This window comes from Prunus mume, linkage group LG4, assembly GCF_029339155.1.
Source record: "Prunus mume cultivar Tortuosa linkage group LG4, ASM2933915v1, whole genome shotgun sequence".
NCBI classification, from domain to species: domain Eukaryota; kingdom Viridiplantae; phylum Streptophyta; class Magnoliopsida; order Rosales; family Rosaceae; genus Prunus; species Prunus mume.
Window position 1 is genome coordinate 2780434 of NC_142701.1, and position 23639 is coordinate 2804072.

At 35.3% G+C, this 23639-nt stretch overlaps 1 protein-coding gene across 2 annotated transcripts; it reads left to right on the forward strand.

The window, feature by feature from the left end:
• Positions 1–2849: 2849 nt before the first annotated feature.
• LOC103328453 (transmembrane E3 ubiquitin-protein ligase FLY2) lies at positions 2850–14882 on the forward strand. Of its 2 annotated transcripts, none has more exons than XM_008230846.3 (15): positions 2850–3335; positions 4402–4474; positions 6819–6946; positions 7678–7793; positions 7910–7970; positions 8920–8986; positions 9068–9145; positions 9831–9988; positions 10075–10134; positions 10276–10369; positions 11784–11951; positions 12822–13150; positions 13780–13896; positions 13975–14138; positions 14529–14882. In XM_008230846.3, exons 1-14 carry the CDS (start codon positions 3156–3158, stop codon positions 14074–14076), a joined length of 1731 nt encoding a protein of 576 aa, XP_008229068.1. In that variant the 5' UTR covers positions 2850–3155; the 3' UTR covers positions 14077–14138; positions 14529–14882. The 2 variants fall into 2 exon arrangements, with proteins under 2 accessions (XP_008229068.1, XP_088906855.1); XM_089050729.1 differs by having other exon boundaries at positions 3005–3335; positions 8941–8986.
• Positions 14883–23639: the final 8757 nt, after the last annotated feature.

A 23639-nucleotide genomic window follows, 5' to 3' on the forward strand; every position in this document is an offset into this window, starting at 1 on the left:
GCTAGCTAGACTCCAACAAATTGCAATAATACACATTCAGCAAACATACCTAGTAAGTGATTGTTCAGCAACAGTAATTTGCAATAGTATCTAAACTTAGTGATTCAAATTGTCGTGAGTTAACATATATAGTAAATGAGACCACTTACTTCAAAATAAAAGCATTCTCCCATGTCTTCTCAAACGACTTTGCAGTAGAATCACTCATCCACTCAAGGAAACTTTTAACATAATCAATTGTACTAGATGCAACATATGTTAGAAAGAAGATGGGATGGTTCAAATTTTCATCTGCCCAACACTGCAATTAATGGAAGAACCAATATAAATCATTGCAGTATAGTTGACACAAAACTTATGTGTTGTCAATACCAATTTTTTAATTTTTTTTTCTAAAATGTCTCCCCTACTAACCCATTCTAATATTTGAACAAGTTCCAAAACTCAGCCAACAGTATCAACAGGTAGTAACACATTTCCATCAGATCATAGAGTCTTCTTTATGGTATCTAAATAATAATCAGAAAATAAAATACAGACTAAGAATAACAAAACCTCATTCATTCACAGAGTATAAATACTTGTTCATTCCATGCATGTTTCTTCAACAGGAAAAAGGAAAATAAAGAAGACAAGCAAACATGAATTTTAATGTAGATGACAATTTTTAAGACAAAAATCTTGAGGTAGCTAAAATTCCTTGTTCTTAAGGTACCTGTAAATTCCTTGTCCTTTTGGCTTCTATAAGGCTGATTGTTCAAAGCATTATAGGCATCTGTTATTAGAACAGCAGGGCGCACAAAGGATGCTTGATTAATTCCATTCAGATGCCTGATTAAAATCACAGCAATAAGCAGTTCAAATCATCTTTCTTTATTCCAGACATCATATACACATATAAGTAATTGAATTGTCACATGGATATTACACTAAACATTGAGTATGTACTCAATCTTCAACCTCTCTGTCAGACAGGCTTTTGGAGAAGAATAGACCAGTGAACCTCTCCATTCTTCAACCCACCCAATTGCCTAGGACTGCAAATTTCATTCTTATTGAGAAAAGCAGAGTAGAGAATGAGAAGCAGAATGAGAGAATATGGTAATTGAGAGGACTCCAACTCTCAGCCACGTCCTAGTGATACTCTTATCAGAGTGCAACAATAATGGAGGAACGGAGTGCTATGGAGACACGAGGAAGAATTGAGAACGACGTGAGGCCACTTGCCAGGGACGTTAGGGTTTTTTAATTTGATTTTTAATTTTGAATGTTTTTGTTTTTTTAAGAATTATTGAAAAAGAAAAAGAAAAAATAGAATACACATGACAACGTTCATTAATTGACATGTGCACATCAGCCACATCAGGTGGTTAAGGTGGTCAATATTGTGTGTCTAAATAGTATTACTCTTAATGATATATTGTAATTCTAAATTATTAATGGGGACAAAATGGTCATGAAAAATGTTTATTTAATATTAGATTATTTTCCAAACTTTCATGAGAAGGAAAACAAACCTGTTGAGAGGATGACTTTCTTTCCTCTACTTTTCATGCAGACAATAATTTTCCATACTTGACTTACTAATCATGAGAAAACAATTGATTTCCTATCCTCAAGTCCCCTTTCTCATAAACCAAACGGGGGTAAAATCTTCTTTAGAGAGGTATCTCAACATGTTCAAGTCCACTCGCTTGCTTTCTCTGCTTATTTTATGCTCGGGATTTTCAATTTTTCAATTTTTAAACTTTAATGGAGCAGCAAATGCAGTCAAGAAGAGGAGGCAGTCTGTTACAGTGGTGCAAATGCAGTATCATAAGAGGAAAAAAAAAGACTTGTGTCTGAGAGAGAGAGAGAGAGAGAGAGAGAGAGAGAGAGACATGAAGTCTCATAGAAGGAGAGAGGAGGAAGAAGAGACCCGAGCCATGGAGGAGAGAGACACAGGCGCTGCCGTTTATTTTCAAATGGAAAACCTGGATGTGGATTTGATTGGCTTGGGTTTGGCGGTGCAAAGAAGAGGCCCTCAAGAGACAGGCGCTGACTGAAGAGTGGATTAGTCGACCAGAGAGAGTGAGTGAGAAGGGTGCGGCGCAGCTTAGGAGGAATTAAGAGAAGGTATAATGCCTTGGATTTATTATCGAAGTATAACACAATGCGGTGTCTTGGTGGTTCGGTGGTAAGTTGCTGGGTATTGAAGAGAGGGTTCAGGGCCGCCTTCCTTTTAATTTGTTTTATTTTATCTTACTGAATATATATGCTCTAATAAATAATTTATTATTATTGTTTATTAGAAATGTTGCCAACCAAACAAAAGCATACCTCCGTGGATGAAGAAATTGAAAATTATAACGGATTTTAAAATGACTTCAATGTGAATTAAACTTGGGATTTTGACAAAGTTTGAATTTGTAAATTGATATGAACTAAGAAACTTTACAAATTTATAAATTTTAAAACATTAATTTCCATTATTTTAAACTCCATTATTTATGAATTTCTTTATATTTTTAAATTTTCTCAACCAAATGTATTGGGGATAGAAACAAGACGAAGGGTGCAGAAAAAACAAAAGTTAGGTTGTGAAAATCAAAATCCAATTTGGTTCAATTGAGGCGTGAGTACCACGTGCCTCTTGGCGCGTACCTACCTTCCCCACAAGAAGCCCTCCCCTCTCTGACCTGCATTTACCAAAAACCAGAGCACAAAACCAAGAAAACCAGTGGACATGTCAACCACCATTTCCACACATAAACATAAACACAAACACCACCTACGGTATCTTTTGTCATAAGCTCTCAAACCCTTCTCTCTTAACCTCAAACCCATAATTATTAATTAATTAATTAATTAATTAATTAATTAATAATTAGTTGTACTATTTATATAAATCAATACCCAAAAAGAATTGTTCAGGTCCTCTATTGTTGTTGCCGTCGTTATTCGTTTTGTTGCTTAAGAGGTCAATTAGTCGTTGAGCTTTCTCTTTCTCTGTTTGATCGGCTGGTAGTTCCTATGTTTGACTCTAATTGAAGCAACCCTTCTCTCTTAAGCTCTGTACTCCAATGGCTTTTCTCCTATTCTCTTTGATTTCTCGCTTTTGCTTGCATTTCCAACAAAGAGGCTTGGTGGGGAAGATTCTGAGTTGAATTTCTCGAATGGGTTGTTTGAGTTTGGATATGGGGGTCGTGAAAATTTTGGGGTTTTTGTGGTCTCAGAGAAGGAAGTTGAGGTTTCTATACTGGGTTGCATTCTGGTTGTGTGTAGCTTTGGTGCTTTTTCAGCCGGTGGCGGGTCTCAGACCCTTGCGGGAAAGGGCTCGCTCGTGGGGTGATGAGGTTGGTATTAGAATTTTTGGTTCTTTTTGTTTTTGTGCTTAATTTGGTTGTATTTGGTTGTTTGTGATTGAAATGTATGATGTTTTTAGGGTAAAGACTGTGAATTTTAATGTGGAAATGTGATTTTGATCTGCTAAGTGCTGCTATGTGTGTGAATTTTGATGGGAATGCTGGAGATACGATGATAATTGCTATATCAAAGGTCATGAGGTTAATGGAGGAGCTCAATAGTGGTGTTAGAAGTTCTACATACTTGCTAGAAAACATAAAGGGTCATGGTCTGAACCTTTTTATGAAGTTGGCTCGAATGCCAGCTGATTAATAAGTCATGGTTCTGAGTTATTTAGTGGAAAATTCTGAGTTCTGCTGCCTGTCATGATTCAAAGTTAGTTTAGTTGGATATAGTGAGTTTTACATAAATCTATTGTTGTCTTCTGTTTTGTGAATCCAGCTACCTCACTTAACTGCAGTTGAAACTATGTTACGTAGGTTGGTATCATATAATTTGAATGTTGATTTAGCCACCCATTAGTACTTAAATTATATGAACAAGGAGAAATATGAAAGCGTCTCTGTTTGCTGGTAACTTCCTTGGTAGAGTTCATTTTTAGGCAGCATAAAGCTCATCTGTGCATCTTACAAACTCCATTCTATTTCTAGTGAAAATAATTTGTACACGATTTTGGTAGCCCAAAGATATCTTGTTTAGATTCGGCCTACTCTCTCTCACTCATATTATTCTAATATTTGTATTGATTCTTAAGGTATTTGTATTGATTCTTAAGGTATTTGTATTGATTCTTAAGGTTTAAGTTTGCAATTTCATTTTTGTACATTCATTAAATCTGTAACCACAGGAAAAATAAAGGCAAGGTTCAATCATGTAAAGGCTTAGTTTGTTGTTTACTGCTAACCGATAAATTTTTTCAATTACAGCACCTGCAGACATTGACATTATCTTTTTCTGAAGTAATCTCATCATGTTTATGACCAATTTTTTTATATTATTTTTTTCATGTCATAAAATTGAGGAAACCAATTAAATTCCTCATTTGTCTGTTTGCAGTGGCTATTTGTAAGAAAGGATGAAAGTGATTTGGGTCCATTTTCTACATGGAACATAACAGGAACTTACAGAGGTTTGTCACTTTATATTTTTGTACGATCTTATTGTGGCCATTCCTTGCTCAAAAGTTGTTGATTACTAACTGAATCATAAGATATTCTTATTACTCTGGTCATAGAATTTTGTATTATGAAGCTTATTGCTGGGGTAATTGGGTAAGAACTGGAAGTCATAGAATTTAGGGGATTGTGTAGCTTTAACCATTTTATTATGAATATACATGATTCCTGAAGGGGAATTTTCATGGACTTCGATAAACTATTTGATAACTTAAAACTTGGCTGATTCAAATGGCTTCAAACTCACTTGAGAGATAGATAGAAGCATGCATGGATAAAATGATATTAATTGATGTCAACACGTAAACAAACCCTACCGTAGCTGGCTATTACTTTCTCTTGGCATTTGTTTAGTTACGTTCTGCCCACCCAAGTTGTAGCCTTACTGATGAGGACATCTTTGTCAAACCCATTAGGGTTTACAAAAGAAAGAGATGGAAGAGGAAATCATTTAATTTGGTCTTCAAATCTGGCAATTTTGTATTCCTGCGATTAGTTTCTAACTTGTTCTCTAAGTTTTCCAGATTTTAGTAGGATTTTAGTTTTTCCAGATTTCAGTAGGATTTCTAAGTTTCCTATTTTATTTGGATTAGGATTTCTTTCCTAGAATAAGTTTAATTTTCCTTTTCACTCTAGGGTTAGATTATTATAAATACACCTTCTATGTAATTCATTCTGGGAGTTGAGTTGTTGAGATATAAAGCAAAGTTTATTTTCCAGAGATTGGGGACTATTTGGTGTAAAGCCAAACCCCCGTAGGGATTCCAGACCTATCCTTGTTTGTTCTATTTTCTGTTTTTCATTGTTTTGCTTCTGCTACTCTACTTAAGCCTACAATTCACCCATGTTCTACATCAAATTTGGTATTAGAGCCAGGTTTAGTGTGAAGCCAAAACCCTGGAATGATTCCAGACCTATCTTTATTTGTTCTATTTTTTGTTTTCCATTGTTTTCGCTTCTGCTAAACTACCTAAATTCTCAATTCACCCATATCCTACATCACTTACTGTGCTGGTCAGAAAAATTTAAGGGTTTCTAATACTCAATAACTAAGATCTTATTGGTTATATGTTTGAAGGTACAGATTTAATGCCTTTGTCTATTCTTTAACCCTCAATGCAATTGCTAGCATCTAATAGGTGTACGATTTTGTAGATAATGCTTCCCATTGGTGCTTTCTTAATAAAGATTTTAAAATAACAATGTTTGGAAAAACTTCACAATTACTTATGTTATTGGTTTTCGTTTTCTTAAAAGGTTGTATATACCAATCAAAATCATGGATGTTTTGATAAAGTTTTACATAGAAGGTTAATTTTCGATACTTTGGATTGCAAGTTTTTACATTAACCCCTTAGTTGTGTTTAAGTACAAGTAATTGTTGCTCCACATCCTAACAATTTGAGGTTTTGAGAACAGCGGTAAGCCAACAAACTTACCATTATATCAGAGCAGAAGATCTTGAGTTCTGATATTTGCAACTGCAACCTCCCAAATTACATTGAATTCCATGTGTCCCAGTCGTGGAGGAGGCCCCCACATGTGAGGGGGACTGTTAAGAGTTTAAAATGATTGTTCCACATACTAACAGCTTAAGCTTTTTGGGAACAGTGATAAACAAACAAAACTTAATTAATTGAAGATGCAAGAAGATATAATATTTTCTTAGACTTACTTGGTTTCACCCCCAGTCGCAGAGAAAACATATTTGAATGAGTCCTTAGAATTGCCTGTCACATGAAGCATAGAGATATGTACTTGTCACATGCATTGGGATGAACACTTCATTTTTCAATTCGTTATGCTTGTCTGATAGGTGCTTGCATCTTATGGTTCAGTTTACATGAAGAAATGGAATTATGATTAAACATTCTGAATTTTTTGCCATGCTACAAGTAGCGCAATGTCATCAACTGATTTAAATTGTTGAATACACTATAATGCTACATTTGGATGAGAGATTTAAAAGAATGGATTTCAATTTTAATAAGTTTACATTGTTTAGGAAATATCATTCAAAATACGATCAAATGTCTTTGAAATAAATTCGAAATGATTGGATTCAATATAAAATTTTAAATAATTAACTATTACTACAGTGAATCTTTTCTGCTTGTATTCTTTCTCTTTCCTCCCACATAGGTGCACACTTTTTCTGCATTGTTAACATTATATTCAAGCGCTTTAATTTTATAAATTAATGGAGCCTAAATTCAAAATTTCAATTTAAAATCCATTCATTGCCTGGGTGTTTCTATCTTGACCTGAATAGATGTGTTCTTTACATGTGAGTTGCAGGGACTTGGAAGTTTCCTGATTCTGCAAATAGCTCTTCCAGATTTCCGGATTTTAGAAAATCCGACGGCAACTCTATCATCGAATTAGTTAGCACGCAAACAAAAATAACTGGCGTACATTACGTGCAGGTGAGCAGTTTGAACCCTTAATGATGGTCATATCAAAATAACGTCTGCAAGTGGTAAATAGCATGCCTTGGTCCATGAGATAAAAGGTGCTTATCGATAAAGGTCCCCGTTGTTATGAATGATATTTGCAAGACGCCATGTTATCTGTTTGTTGATGAGTTTGACATCTGTACATACTTCATGCAGGTGATGGGTGGGTGAGTTTTTGTCTGATGTATGAATGAACTTAGTTCTGTATAAATGTATGTGTATGAAAATTTTAAAATTCAGATGATTCCATATACACTAATGGCATGAACCTAGGAGGGCCCTTCTCTTGTGGACAGGCCAATGCAGCAATGCCTCGGGATTCTTTTTTAACCTGATTAAATTTTCTCCTCATGGGACATGTTCTCCATGATTTAAGCAGTCAAATGTTTTTGTAGTGTTAGAACTTGATTTAGCAAGTGTGGCTATTGATTTGTGATTCAGTCTTTATGTGGACTTTATCATTTCTTGTCGAGCTTGATGACCTGCTTTACAATGCCTTATGAGTTAATAGATATATTGAAGCCATCAAGTATTTAATTTAGATGTAGTTCCTGGGAACATGTTCAATTGTAGGATATACAATTGATAGCACTCTTCCTCTAGATGTTTATTCTTATTATTTGTTTTTCGCATTGTTTTTTCGAGTTATTATCATAGGTTTTTAATAAATAATTTCTGTTTCTTCTGTTGGCTGACAACAGGGTGTAATTATTTTCCATGATGTGTTCGACAATGAACACAATGTTGGTGGTGTTCAAATCAAAGTGGAAGGTGTATTTATATGGCCGTTTAGACAACTTCGAATGGTAGCTAACAGGTAATTTTCATGGTTTTTCTTAATCAAAGTCCGTCTCCTCTTTGTTGATTTCGTTGTTTGCACCTGGTTTGAAATTAAATTTTTCCATTATACATATTTTCTCTTTCATTTTGCAGTGGAAAAGAGGGAGAGTCCAGTCAAGAAGAGGATTATATGTTGTCAAATCCGTATCATATGGTAGCACCTTTTGTTCTGCTCATTGTTATGCAGGCTAATAACTCTACATGATTTTCTGTCATCTTATGATGCATTCTGTCATGGTGCTAGCTTGCTGTGCTTAGTCATATCTTGTTAGTTTACATTTATCTTGAATTTTGTCATCCGGAATGCCAGAGGCAGGGGTGGAGGTACATGGTGCCCCAGGGGAGTTGTACTCAAGCTTTAATTTTTTTTTTCCTGGAAAAAAAACTAATTGATGAGATTGGGGGGTGTGTTCTGTGGTTTTTCGGTTTTGTCCCTCCCTGTTAGTTTGGGAGGGTTTGGTGCTGTTTTGTTTCTCTCTGTGTTTGTTTTTGTTTCTTCAGTGGTGGTTGCCTTATCCACCTCCGTGTTCTTTTGCTTAATAATTTTCGTTTCTTCTCAAAAAAAAATTACATGTACACGCTTAGAAAAGCCCTATTCTATCAGCCTTCCCGAATCCAGTTGAGTTCCATCTTATTTTCCTAATTCTAGTGTATTTTTCTTTGAATTTTAGATCCCCCACACGGCCACACTCCTCTATTCTCTAATCTCTCCCACTATCAATCCATTTTTATTTATTGTTAGTGCACTAGATTTAACTAGAAGTTATTTTGATCTGCTGTCCTTAATTAATATATTCATAATATAAAATGTTTCACTAGATTCATTAAATGGTAATTCATATATTAATTGCCAAAAGAGATATTGTAAAATAAAGAAGCAGTGAATGTTTCACTAGATTCATTAAATGGTAATTCATATATTAATTGCCAAAAGAGATATTGTAAAATAAAGAAGCAGTGAATGTTTCACCTGGGTTTGGTTTCATGTTCCAAGACTGCTACCATTAATTACACTACTTTAGATTTTGGTATGATATACATGATACTTCTACTGATGAGGGTTTTGAGTTCTCACATGCTACATACATGATTTCTTTGAACAGCTTGGAGTTTTCTCTTCCCAGGTTTTCCAAGAATCTCCTCGAGATAAGATATGGAGGAAAAAGCATTGTAATTTCTCCTACTCTGCTATGAACTCACCTTCATATTGCTTTTATGATGTTATATTAATTTCATTTGCTCTTACTGCAGCTCCAATTTATGAAATGGAGAAACATTGTAATATAGAAATTGCGGGCCAAATTTCACGCGTCTCATCCCCCCATAATGGTATTTGAGTTTTCTCAGCGTATGGATTCTTTCTTTCCTTTATGCGCTTCCTTACCATCCTTTTCTGAGAACTTTAAAAAATACAGTATCTGTAAAACGTGCTTACACACTTCTTGGCAACTTGATAAGAAATAATTTAGTTTTGGATAATTGAGAAGCTACTTTGCATAAAATTGCATGTCTTATGGAATTTCCCCTCTCCCCCGCCCCCCATATCTAAACACATCTCAAGTGAAAGGCTAGATCTGATCAATCCCAATGATGACATGTTTACTTACTTGGAATGGGGGAATCATGAATCGGGGAATTCAAGAATAGGGGAGAGAAGGAATGGGTATGGGATCAACTACCCTAATCAATCTATTTCCTGGTTTTTCAGGTATTGGATTATGGATTTTAATGTGGAGCCCACATAATTTTTATTCCTCATGTGTTAAGCGCATGGGATGCCAATAATTGGAATAATTTACCCATGTGTTAAACACAGGGGGAGCCAATACCCATTCCGAGTAAGTAAACATGCTAAAAATATAATCCAATCCTTCTAGTCTAATCCGATCCTATCCCGCTTGCCAAATGGAGAGTATGTAATTAACTATGATCGTCATGTATGTCCATCTTCTGATTCTTATCTTGTTTTGAAAATTCCGTACTTATTACTAATTGGCTACATATCTTCCATTAGATGGTGATCGTGATCGTTACCACATAGAAGCATTGATGGAGAGTCCTGCAGTGGATGATGATGGAGATTGCTTCTCACCCTTGGTACTAAATGCTACTTCTGTCAATGTTGAGGTGTACTACAACAAAGCAGTGAACTATACCTTGATGGTCACCTTTGTATCCTTTATTCATCAGTCTTTCAGGTTGATTTCAATGTTATATGCCATTTTTGTGTAGGAGTATTCCTTAACGTATTTCCTCAGGTCTCCTTTCTCCAAGTTCTTCTCTTAATTCGCCAAATGGAACATAGCAACACTCAGTCGGTAAGAATTTTTGTCTAAACATACTTTCAGAAAGAAAAAATATGGATTTTAGTAATTCATGCTGTCATTAGTATTATAAGTACGGTATTTATCAGTTCGGTTTTCTTACTTGACAGAAGTAATCACGGTGACCTTTTGCAGGGGGCTGCCAAAGTTTCAATTCTAATGATTGGCCAACAGGCTATCATGGATGCTTATCTTTGCCTTCTACATTTGACCGCAGGAATACTTGTTGGTAAGTTTAGTGATTTATCATTACCAGCTTGTTTGTAAATGTTTCCAATCTTAGAAGTTACAGTATAGTCATAAGACATAATACTACCTGGCTCTGTGTATTCACTTCTCAACGAGTCTTGGAGCTATTCAATTTCAACCTTTCATCTTCTTCCTTGGATCTTACTGATCTAACTCACACCAAACCCACACCACTCCTCAACCAGATTGGTAACCATCTTCCTATTCCTGCCACACTTCATCAACTTCATCATCTTATCCAACTGGGTCCTGAACGCATTCTGTTTGGAGTTGTGCGATCTGGATCAGGTGTCATAAGGGATATGGGCAAAACCAAGTAACTCTGGTATGACAGTTGCAATGAAGCTGTTGCAATTATACTTACTACACAAGGTGAAGTTGTTGTAATCATCTAAGGTACTCAGTTGCCATTCGGATCAACAGATAGCTAAGAAGTAGCATTTTGGATACTTTGAAGGGTTAATTCACTCATTTATAGTAGCTTTTTGGAAACTAGATTTCTGAAGGGCATAAATACCTGATGTGCACTTTAAAATTGCACTGCAAAGTGCAAAATTTCACGTAAATAAATTTTTCTCAAGACCCCAAGGAAGAGTACATGACAGAGTCAGGAATTAGAAGATTTTTGCATATCCTTCTGATACTATTAACCATTCTGTATTTTTTTCTAGTGTTATTATTCAGGAAGGTGGGGTAGGATATTTAATACTTTGTGCAAATTAACATGTCTGATATTGTAAATAGTGTGAAGAGCACTTTCATCATATATTTCAGTACATTTCAAAAGTTGTGGTACCACTTGGCACCATGCTCGCAGCAAAGAGAGTGAACAGAACCCTTCTGACAGTATCCCTTTCTGTAGGCCATCCGTACAAAAAGTAGAATAATGACTGAATCCGTTCAATTATGCATGCAAACTGAAAGTATACTTTGGGTTATATCTCTCTGTGTCTCCCCCTTCTGTACAAAAAGAGAGTGAGTTCTTCTGACAATTGTATCCATCTCTCTCACCCTCCCTCCCTCCCTGTGTGTGCACATGTTTGTGGATGTTGACACTCGTTTTGACTTATGCATGGCATAAATACAATTATTAATTATTTTTCCATGCCAAGTCATACATATAATATTTGTGTCAACTGCGAATACATACGTTGGTGTATTATTAATTTGTTACAGCCTGATACATGTGTTTTATTTCTTAGGTTTATAAACTACATCTCTTATTTTAGCAGCTGTCTCTTAATATGCTTAATGTTATTGTGCTCACATCATTTATGGTCATCTCATGTATTCATGACACTTGAAATTTCACCTATTGGATGGTCTTTTTGAACCTTAATTTCCTGTTTCTCCCTATTAACTGTGCCTTTTTGCCTTATTTCTTGTTCATACAGAATCCTTATTTAATGCTTTTGCGACTGCCGCTTTTTTCAAGTTTGTTGTCTTCTCAATATTTGAGATGAGATATCTTCTTGCTATATGGAAAGCTAGTAGGCCGACAAATAGTGGAGAAGGTTGGGAGACAATGAGGCGTGAGCTTTCAGTTTTATATAGCCGTTTCTGTAAGTGCTATTCTGGAATGTATGCTTTGTTTTCATCTGGAATGCCACTTCATCGTCTTATGGTTTAACTTTTGAGTTAATAGCATTTATTGGGAATGATGCACATATACAGATGGGTTTTACATATCCATTAATGTCCAATTTTTGAAGTAAATCTCTCTATATTCTCTAGGAAGAAGTATGTAGCTTAAAACAAAAGTTCGAAAGAAAAAAATGATAGGGTTTAGGGTTATTTACACCCTTATTAACTGATTTTCTAAGGCCGTTTGATAAGTTGTTTGGTAACTTTTACCCAGTATAATAAGGTTGAAATTTTCCATCCAAAAGAGACTGGAAGATATTGGGTGAGGGTTTTCATAAAATCTCTTGTTATTTCAAGAAATATGTAATGGTTCATAAACTTGACTAATTTAATGGCAAGAAACAATGATCAACCTAGGCTATGAGTGGGGTGACTTTGGAGATGTGCAACCCTCAAGCCCCGTGCATCTTGAAGATGTTCTTTACGAACTGATCATAAATTCTTTCAATGTATCAATGCAGTTCTCTGAGATACTGATGTAGTTAGAACAAATACTATCTAACTTGATATACCTAATGATGTCGTTATCATCCAATGTATCAATGCAGTTCTTTGAGATACTGATGTAGTTAGAACAAATACTATCTAAATTGATAACGTGGTTATCATCCTTAATCTTGGGTATCATGATGGAGAAAAATAGATCGTAGATGGAATTGATATCCACTATGCTTGATGTGTGCTCGCTGATTTCCATTTTAGGTTTAAACTGTTGACTGAAATAATCATATTATATGATTCATTTTTTCAAACTTCAGGCTTTGTCTAACTGTATAACTATTTTGCAGATGGGATCCTTTTGGGAGGCATTCTGTTCATGTATGAGTTCCATAACTTCCTGAGACCTATTCTTCTCCTTATGTACTCATTTTGGATACCACAAATAATCACCAATGTTATTCGTGATTCGAGGAAACCATTGCATCCTCATTACATCTTAGGCATGACTGTTACTCGGCTTGCAATCCCGTTATACATATTTGGTTGCCCTAACAACTTCATGCGTATTGAGCCTGACAAGAGTTGGTGTATTTGTTTGGGTGTATTTATTGGACTGCAAGCATCAATTCTTCTTCTTCAGCACTATCTTGGCTCTCGGTGGTTCATTCCTCGTCAGGTTTGATGCAACTCTGGTCATTTATGTTTTCGTGGAAATTCATTCTTGTTCACATCCTTTTTTATGTCATAATGACACTCACAAGCTAATTGCTGCATTGATAAGGAATGTTAATTATATGGTTAACATGTTGTGGAACTTCCACAAGCTAGGAGCAGATTTATTCTTTTGGACTATAATGCAAATTTCTTCTTGCAGTTGCATGGTTGTCAACTTGTTATCACATAAGAATATTAACATATGATTACAAAAAGAATTGTCACCAAATTATTTTTGAATTTTCATCTTGAAGATCTGTAGACTACCCTTTATTAACATACAAATTTTGTATTAAGTTTTGAATTTCTTTTGTATTTTGAAAATAATATACTTTATGTCAGCTTGTAGCACCTTGGCATTCTTTCTATATCAGTGCATGTGTTTATAGAGGTTTACATGTCTGATTCTCTGCTGCTCTTTCCAAAGATATTTGAAGTTTGCAAGGGCTGTTTGAATATATATATATATTAAACTTAAATTGTCTTTCGTTAAGGTGCAATTATTGCAGCAAGGTTTCCTTGTGGAAGTGTAATTGGTATTTTACCTTGACAAAGTCACTTGTACATATCATTCTGTTTGATGGTTTGCAGATTCTACCTGAAAAATATAGCTACTTTAGAAGGTACGATCAGGATACACATCACACCACAGACTGTGTCATTTGCATGACTGCAGTTGATCTCACACAGCGTTCAAATGATTGCATGGTACAGTGTTGGGATATTTTATATGGTAACAAGTTGCTAGACATACGTACTTGATCTAATATCCTATTTCACTTGCAGGTGACACCATGCGACCATTTCTTTCATTCAGGTTGTTTACAAAGGTGGATGGATATAAAGATGGAGTGCCCAACCTGTCGGCGTCCACTGCCACCAGCCTGATCCATTCACTCTGTCTATATCATGTATAGGATCAACTGACATCGCCCAACTCACTAATCTTGGTAAATTCACTTGATAGCATGCAAGCACTTTAGTATAAATATGAGTTTTTAGGGGTTGACGCTCGATTTTCGTAATTTATATGAGGCTAATTCTTTACATACCAATTGTTGCTTGGATTTTCCCATGTGATTTGAAGATAACTAGTAACGTGAATTTTTAATGATTCAACGGCCATAGGATGCCCTTTTCATCTTAAATATTCTTTTTGTTGAATGATTTTTTAGTTCCACATATCTCTTTCCCAAAATCATGTTCAACGTTTATTCATACTTTCTGCAAATTTATTCACTGGGTTTTTTTGGCTTTTCTTGAACTATTCCCACCAGTTTCCAAATGATTAGATGTAATATTTCATAATTCTGAATCTGCCATTCTGTATTCCATTTCAGGTTGGGTATTGAATCCATAATCAGCTTGAGTGCACCTTCAGAAGAAGGGTGAGACACAAATCAAATTCCAACTGTAACTGATTCTGCAACGGCCAACTCTAGCCAATAATTTTTTTTTTGCACTGTTGTATAATGTATATCTTAGTAAGCAATTCCATAGGTGCAAATCCGTATTAATCCCATCGGTAGTTGGTTCCCTCAGCACGTTTTCATTTTTAGAAGTAGGTTGAAAGATGAGTAATTGTCTTCAATCATGGTTAAAAGGAAACAAGAAAAAATAGCATCGGCTCAGACATATATGTTTTGTGCATCTTCACATTCATAAGCGATTATGCAATTTTACGCATTATTGTATCTCATGGAACTCAGTCCTGAATGTAGAGGTAGAAGGCGACAAGGATGTTGATGAACTTACACATGCTTGTTATAAAATCCTGGTAAGCCCTAAGATACAAGGTATATGAACCTACAAATGCCGAGGCAATGCTTGTTATAGAATTCTGATTAGCCCCTAACTCCATTGAATTTTAGTTCAGCTTGGAGTAAGATTGAGCTAGAGCCAAATTGTGATGAATTGAGTTCTTTCCTCTATGGTTAAATCTTGTTTGTTACCTTGACTATAAAAAAAAACCCTTAACTTGATAGTCCTGCACAAGATTCTCTCCTCTAGACGTCGCTTGCACTAATTTATGACAAGCTGAATTTAGTTTATAATGTGGCTTGTTCACAGAGCTTGAGATTTAGTCGTTCGGGCTCGTAAACAACCTGTCTTGTTGAATTCAAGAAGCCAAGCATTATTTGCTTATAGCTGTCAAGGCAGCGGAATAGGCAAATCATTCTTTTTCTAAAAACGAAATTGGTGTATGGCAGAATGGTTTTTAAAAGGTAAAAGTTTACTTTGGTCCTTCTAGTTTGTCGGTTTTATTGCTTTGGTTCTTGTATTTTCAATTTGTCAATTTTATCCTTGTAGTTTTAATTTGGAACAATTCATAGACAAGTTTAAATTTCTGTTAAATTCCTTCAAATTTTGTTCAAATTTAAACACATGCCCCTCACCCCCTCACGTGTAGGGGTATTTCAGTTCACTTGAGCCCGTCTAACGATCAAATACGAGCTAAGTTCTTTTGATTCACTTCAGGCATGATTTTTGGGTTTTGGGTTTCGGAAAAATTTACATCTCCTAATCAAAATTTGGGTAAACTAGGAGGAATTTGGCTCAAGTGAACCAAAATTCCCCTCTACGTGAAGGGCATGTGGTCAAAACTTAGGGCATGTTTACGTATCAGGGTATGGAAAGGAATCAGAGAATTTAGGAATCGGAGAACTACTGAATCGGTATGGGAAGAATCATTCTCATTACGTTGTTTACTAAACATACGGAATTAGTTAAGGAATGGGGTTGATTCCTATTGTTATTGTTTACTAATTTTCATGAATCAGAATCCAAATTAATTTGATTACTAAAATGCCCTACACATTTTCACTACAACACATATATGATTCTCAATAATGCGGTGTAAACATGATTTGGACAAGTGAAGTAAGGGGAAGCAGCAGCAGAGCCTCGGTGAAGACCAAGCCAAGCTTTGAGGATTCGAGACATTGGAGAGGAGATGAACATAAAGAAGAAGGAAAAGAACAACAACATATGTAGTATAAATAAAGAGTGCCTAAGTCAAAGTGATGGATATATTTCTACATGTGAGTTTGTGTCATTGTGTTGCTGTCTGTGAGTGTCAAGTGTCATCCATGTTCGTTTTTAATTTAATCAATGGATCGTAATTTTGCTAATTTGTGTTTTGGGTTTTTGATGCTTTGCCTAGTTCCTGTTTTGAATTGCATTTGCATGTGTTGCTTTTCTGTTTTCTATTTTCTGTTCTCTCATTTATCTCAATTCTCTATTCACAATAAATATGCAAAGAATAGACCAAACTATTGGAAAGGGGGTTTTGAATTTATCAGTAAGAGGGAATCCGTTATCAAAGAAATCTTCATACGAAAAAATAAACTCCAATAAACAAATATCTTTCACCTACATAACTAGTAAACAATCAAATAATAATAACTTGCATAATCTTCATACGATTAAATACATAATAGTTATACTACCAAAAGAAGAGATATATAATGAACCTAGTAAGTCATTTGCCCATTACTCATCAATAACAATCACTGTAAGCCATGCTCCATAAGATTAAATACATAATCTTTTTTTTCTTCATCGGTCGTGGTAAAGAAGACCCTCAGCAAATCGTGCTCTTCGGCTAAAATATTGGTGATACGAAATACTTGCAAAGGAGATAGGAATTCTATTTTCCTCAATTCACCACCAAGTTTAGCTTGCATATCAGCAAGATCCTTCTCTGTTGAAAGAACATTAACCAAGCTTGCAAGCTGAGGTGCCATTCCTGCTACAGCTTCAGCCATAAGTCCAAATTTGTTAGACATTTCATTCAAAGCATTTACCTTCCTACGAGGATTACTTGGACCACTTGCTACATCTTGTGCGGGTCTCTTCTGTTGGGCACGTTGTTGGGCACTTGAGGGTTTGAGTTGTTTGAACTCCTTCTGGCGTGTATTCTCCTTCTAGCGTGTAATTTTTTATTTTTTTATTTTAGGGTTTGAGTTGTTTTGGAATTATAGTAAAGTAGTAAGGGTATTTTTGGAAGTTAATAAGAGAAAACAGGAATGGGAATCGTATCGACTACTCCCCCTAGTTGATCGATACCCAGTTTGAGGGAATGTGATTACAATTTTGAGGTGGGGCCCACTTATTTTTTCATTCCTAATTGCAAGTAAACGCAGAAGTCGGAATGGAAATCATTCTCTTTCCTCCCATACCCATTACTGATACGTAAACATGCCCTTAATGGAATTGGAAAAAAATCTGACCAAAATTGAAACGTGACCTTAAATTGCTAAATACAAGGATAAAATTGAAAAAATGGAAAAACTACAAGGATAAAAATTGACAATTAAAACTATGGTAAAATCGTCAAACTACATGGACCAAAAATGACGTTTTGCCTTTTAAAATGGGATTTGAAAATAACTTAGAACCATTTCGTCTTAGAAAAAACAAAAATAGACAACGTTTTCAAAATTGGAGAAAATGTCTTCAATAGTGAAATGTTTGTGATGGCCGATGACCCACAATAACTCGACATAAAGCAGTACAAAAAATTAAGGTCTCGTTTGGTATTCTAAATAGGGAATTCAAAAACTTTGATTATTTTAAAAAACAAAGAGTTCTCAAATCTATTTTTTAAGATTCAAAAACTTGTTTAGTATGCAACTTAAGAACAGTTTTTTTAATTTTTAAAAATTTGGAAACTTGTTTGGTTGAATTCTTGAAAACAACTTTTTTTAATTCATTTTTTATAGCTAAGATATTGATAAACATTACTATTTTTATACAGTTGATAAACATTATTGAAATTATTGAAATTGTGTAAAATTCCAGGGCCCCAATAATGTCACTTCAGACACCGTCATATATGTATATAACCAAATTGCAAAATTGGAATGAGAATAAATCTTCACAAGTCTCTAACTGAAATAGCAGATAAAGAATTCCATGATATAGCTGAGCCTGAGATACAAAATTGCTACCACACATGTTATCCACCAATCCACCAACTCATTATCCACCACTATCTTAGCTTTATGTTGTTAATCTTTGTATTAGTTGTATCCACCATGTACCACTTTGTATTATCTCTTAGTTTATTATTATCAATCTTGTATAAATACCTCCTATGTGAAGATGAATCAATCAAGCAAAATATCATTCAATCATCAAATCTTTCAAAGGTATGCACTATCATATTTCCTTCTTAGACTCTGTCTAACAAGCCTTCATAGAACCTAATTTAGGCAAGCTCATGACAACTCTATTCAAAGCTTGATTTTTCATAACAGTAGAACAACTTTCAATAGCCTTCAATGGAAAAAAAAAATTGCAGAGAAGCATCAAATGAACAATTCAACATAAGCTGGATCTCAGAAATTACAAGTAACCCATATGAATAGCATCACTGAGCAAATATCATTCAGACTTCTGAATACTAGAGACTTCAAATGAGATAAAAATAAACAAACAAACAAACAAACAAAAACAACTGAAAAAACTGAAACCAAAGAATTCTATAACCAGAATAGGAAACAGAGTGGACCCATAATGTCAAAATCTAAAAGCATTTCATCACTTTCTATGAAAAAAATAATCAATCAGGTTACACACAAGAATTCATATAAATAAAATCGAATTAGATATAAATAAGCTATAAATCAAACATAACCCAAATGAAAAATAAAGTCCAATCTGTAGTGACAGAACCCAACCCAAATTCCACTTTGGAATCTGAGGCGAACCACGTGCGTGTTCGACACTGGCAGACGGGCACTCTTGACCAAAATGCCCTTTTAAGTTTCCTAAATTCTTTTCTTCAAGTCTGACTTCTGCCGAAAATTCGACAGAGCCTCTTTTGTAATTCGCTCGTTTCCCAAAAAATTTACCTATATAAAACATGATTTTATAATCCCAAACGTTCAGCATGCACAAAAATAGAGTTCATGCAACCAAACATCACATCATTTTGGCCTCAGGCCTCATTAACTCAAATAAATCGTTCTGCTAACTGAATTTGATCCCAATTTTTAAAACAACATCAATACAACAATAGATTTCCAAAATGACTTAATTGAATAACTTTTCAATCACTTGAACTCGTGGCTGCACCTAATAACTCTAGGTTCCCTACGTACCCTTAACCAGGGCAAGCCACACGTAGTTCTTTCTTTCAATGTGATTGGAAAACAATTCTAGTTCTCATGTCAGTGATATGCTCACCATTATTCACAAACTCTAAAGTATATACCTTTCAACTTTCCCAATTCTCAAAGCAGTTCATACTCAGAACATAAGTAGGCCACTCACTGAACTTCCTTCATAAATCAATTGTGTATTACTTGCTCAGATTAATATATATATATATGTATACATATATATATATATATATATAATAAAAATAAAGATGAAAATAAAACTAAAAATAAAACAAACAACCGCCGAAGACACTTTTAACCTTTCCTTCGAAACTCATATAAAACCCAATTATAAATACATACATATATATATATTTAAAGATTTATAATTAATTTATTACAAATAAGTAGGAAAACAAGAAAATTATTAAAATAACTTTGACCATATGAAATCTTAATGTCAATAACAACAGTTTAACTGAAACATATATTTTTCTCTTTTACATATAAAACAAACTCATTGCTTAAGAAATTAATTGTGAACTATATAAAATCCTTAAAACTTAGAAAACTCTCCACCTGGACGCACCCCCATCCATATTCCATCAATTCCTTTAATATTCCATCAATTTCGATAACATTCCGTCAATTCCAATAACATTCCGTCAATTCCATCCTCACAGGCCTCGGAAACACAAAGTTAACTTAGCCGCATTCCTCATAGGCCTTGGAGACACCAAGCTGTAAATATATGGATTTTGTAATTTTCTTTTGGCTTCCCTTGACAAGTTTGTAATAGGACAATCATTGTATTTTCTCAAGCTCAAGTTTAGATTAAGAATTTCATCTCTAGGTGTGTTCTTATCTGGCTACATTATGATGGACAACATTGTGTTTGACAAAGACAAAGGTATGTTTTGCATTGCATCACATTGCATTAACATGTTTTGCATTGCATCACGTTGCATTAACCTATTCCTGAAGATTATGACTAGTCATCTTTTCTCCATATGACTAGTCAACCTTTGCATTAGTAAGATTTTCCAGGTCACTGTTTCCAGCTGGATCCTACCTACTTTTTTGTCCTATTCTGCGAAATCCTCTGCTGCCTTGTGCAATTCCAACCTAGGAATTTTTGTGTAAAAACGCATGCATTCCTCATTTGGTAGCCATCACTTTGGGGGACAAGTTTTGGAAAGTTTCATAGCAAACTTTCGCTTCTTCTTCTTCAAGAGTAACCTTCATATTTTTCATTTTTGAGTTTTCCAAATTGTTTCTTTTTGAAAACTGCATTTGAAATATGAAAACTTCATCTGGCTAGGTCAAACACTCTATCATATATATCTAGGTCAGATTCAAGATTGATTTCTTCAAGAGTATGGTTTCTTAAAGAAATTGGTCATTTCTCCATGAATCCAAATTTCATTTCTGTCTGAGTTAGAGCTTGCAAGCTGGTGCCATGGGATGAATGAGCTGGAGAAGGAGCTACCATTGCCATGAAGAACTGAGCTTCAAGCTTTGCTAAGTTGGAGAAGAAGATTACACAAATGAGGTATAGCTCATCTTCCTAAATAGATCTAGGTTTTTCTTGAGCTTGCTTGTGTTCCTTTGTAAGAAGCTTTTTCTACTTAGTGGATTGTCTGGTTGGTTGATGACCCCCAATTTTTCCCAATGGTGGGTTTCTGGGTGAACAATTTCTGGTTTCCATCTCTGTAAATTTTCTGGGTTTGTGTTCTTGATAGTTGATTAGTCATCTGGGTTTGTGCGGTTGACTAGTCATCTTTTTCCGCTGTTTGGTGTTTGCTTGATTATGCTGTCTTCACACACTTTCACCATAGTTGTTGCTAGCACAGTGGATGCCTAGATTGATGGGTCCTTCTGAGTGCCTAGGTTGTCACTAGTAATTTTCTAGGCTTGCAGGTACATCTTGGTATGCTCTGTGTATGTTATTGTTTGATATAATTCATATCTGACAGTTGACTAGTCATAAGAGTATTTGGTCAAAGTCTAGAGTGTGTGAAGTTTGTTGCGTTCTTGGTTGAATATCTTTTAAATTTACCCCTCGTCACCTAAGTACCAGTTTCACAAGTCAACCCAAGCCGCAATCCTCGCAACACACTGTTCAAAGGCGTCCCGAAACTCGTGGGGCATTATCAGAAATAACCAAACTGTTTCAAGGCAACTTGGGGGGTACTCCTATAGTGGGTTTGAAAATCATATTCCACAAATCCATATTTTAAATCCTTTTTCTTAACTTCCATAAAATTAGTTCTCAACTACCTTTGAATTATCACCACATACTTGTTTAGGTCAAATTTCTGCGCGCCCAGCCCAACACGGAAGAGCCCAGAATAAAACCACAGGGCCCAAGCAATCTGGGCTTTGCGAAATAAACAGGAATCAAGGGCCCAAAAACCAACAAAGCCCAGCCTAGAACCTATCCCACCATAAGAAAGACTTAGGCTTCGAAGAATTCCAAAAAGGGCTTAGCATGATTAAAGGAGAAGAAGAAGCCCAAAAGGAAACAGACCCACGTGAATCTTTTTTCTCTCTGAAAAGTCAACAATTTCAACTGGGTTAATAAGGAGTTGACAAAGGCAGACGAAAAGAAGGGACATCTCTGAATCTCTACCACCAGAAGATCAAATCCGTTTTATATATATTCAGAGATATTGCTTCTACTCCGAAGAGGGCACATCTTTTAAGGGATACGCAGATGTGTTTTCTAAAAGGATAAGCAGGAAACAGGAAGTTGTTCAAACTGAAAAAAATCAAACTAACTATCACAGTTTGAGTTCTCACAAGGGGCAGTTGGAATTAAAGAAGGGTTAGGTTTTCTTTCAAAAAACAGGGAAGTGATTGTCTTAAGAACTAACCATTGAGGGCTTATTTGCCAGAATTGATAAAACCCCCTTTTTCTTTGCATTTAAAAAAATGAAAGAGCTTTTGAGAATTTTGCCTCCCATTATTAAAAGAAAGAAGCCCCACTCCAAAGCATTTCATATAAATATAGGAGAGGGTGAACAGAGCAGAAACACAATCAAAAAATAACCAAAAATCAACCAAAGACAAAAACTCAAAATGATCACTTGACCTATGAGAACCCTTAAACAAACTGAAGCAACCAAAAGCTCATTTGAGCCACAAAAGAAGCCAGCTACAAATCAGAACTTCCAGTTCAGACCCAAGGAAATAAGTCATTCAAAAGAGATTTCTCTCGTTACAAATTTAGTTCAGCAAAAGCCAAAGCAAGCAGAGTTTGAGTTTTTATAAACATGAAAACCTCAACAAATTTATGGAAAGCCTTGACCAAGCAGAACAGATATCACAGTGCAGTTCCAGCTCAGTAAATATTAAGTTCACCATAATTCTGCCCCTTCAAAAGCCCCAGGGCTCGAGATAGATTAAAGCTCTGCCAAACTCAAACTTTGATATCGATTTGCAGCTGAAGCTTAGCAGATTGAAGTTGAGAACAGTCCAATCCAAAGACAGTACACCCAGATCCGGCCCAAATCGAAGCTTCTATCCAAATAGAAATGGAATTCCAGCCTTTTTTTTGTCTTTCTAAAGTTGATTTTTCCCTTCTAAGTCTTGTAAAAGGCAATTCTGCCTAAGAACAGTCCACTTTATTATCATCTATTATGTCCAGAACTACCAATTTTATATTGAGATAAATTGTGAAGTCTTCACCAGTCTGAGGCAGGAAAATAACTTACTTGGGAGATATTCCTCACCCAAATTCACAATCGCTTATTTAGAAATCAGTAACTTGGGGTGCAAGTTATCCATTTTTAAAGAAGTCTACTAGGATTTTTATTGCTAGCAGTGGCACGCTCGCATACTAAAGAAAGTTGACTTGTTGATCAGTAATGGTTTTCGAGGCAATGGGGAACTTTATCCTTCCATCACAGGAGCAAACATTAAACGGCTGAACAATACTATATACATATATATATATATATTTAAACATATAATGAACATTTAATTAATTCCTCGTCCACACCAAAATCCTTAGAAAATAAAAGTGGTTACCCAATAACCTACAAACATTTGAATAATCCAATATCACCCAAAATATCATTAAAACATTATAACATAAACTCGTAATTCAAACATAATCAAAATAACTCGACTACTGGTCAAGACTCGTTCACAAGCTCATTTTAATACTTCTCGAAAGGTAAAACTACCTCGGAAGACTCACGGTCATCCAAGGGGTCAGACTGCCCAGGACTTGGTCAATGGGCCCGCGACCTCCAATCACCAATCCGGGGAGTTCCTATAGGTTCAACACACTTTTATAAACCTACCCTGCAAGTTTGGTCCAAATCGAACGATCGGATC

Excerpts from the sequence above, each read along its gene's own strand:
- LOC103328453 (XM_008230846.3), top strand. The coding sequence starts at position 3,156 with ATGGGTTGTTTGAGTTTGGATATGGGGGTCGTGAAAATTTTGGGGTTT. Across the intron at positions 10,370-11,783 it reads GACCGCAGGAATACTTGTTG|AATCCTTATTTAATGCTTTT; the intron begins GTAAGTTTAGTG and ends TTGTTCATACAG. Across the intron at positions 13,897-13,974 it reads AGCGTTCAAATGATTGCATG|GTGACACCATGCGACCATTT; the intron begins GTACAGTGTTGG and ends TTTCACTTGCAG.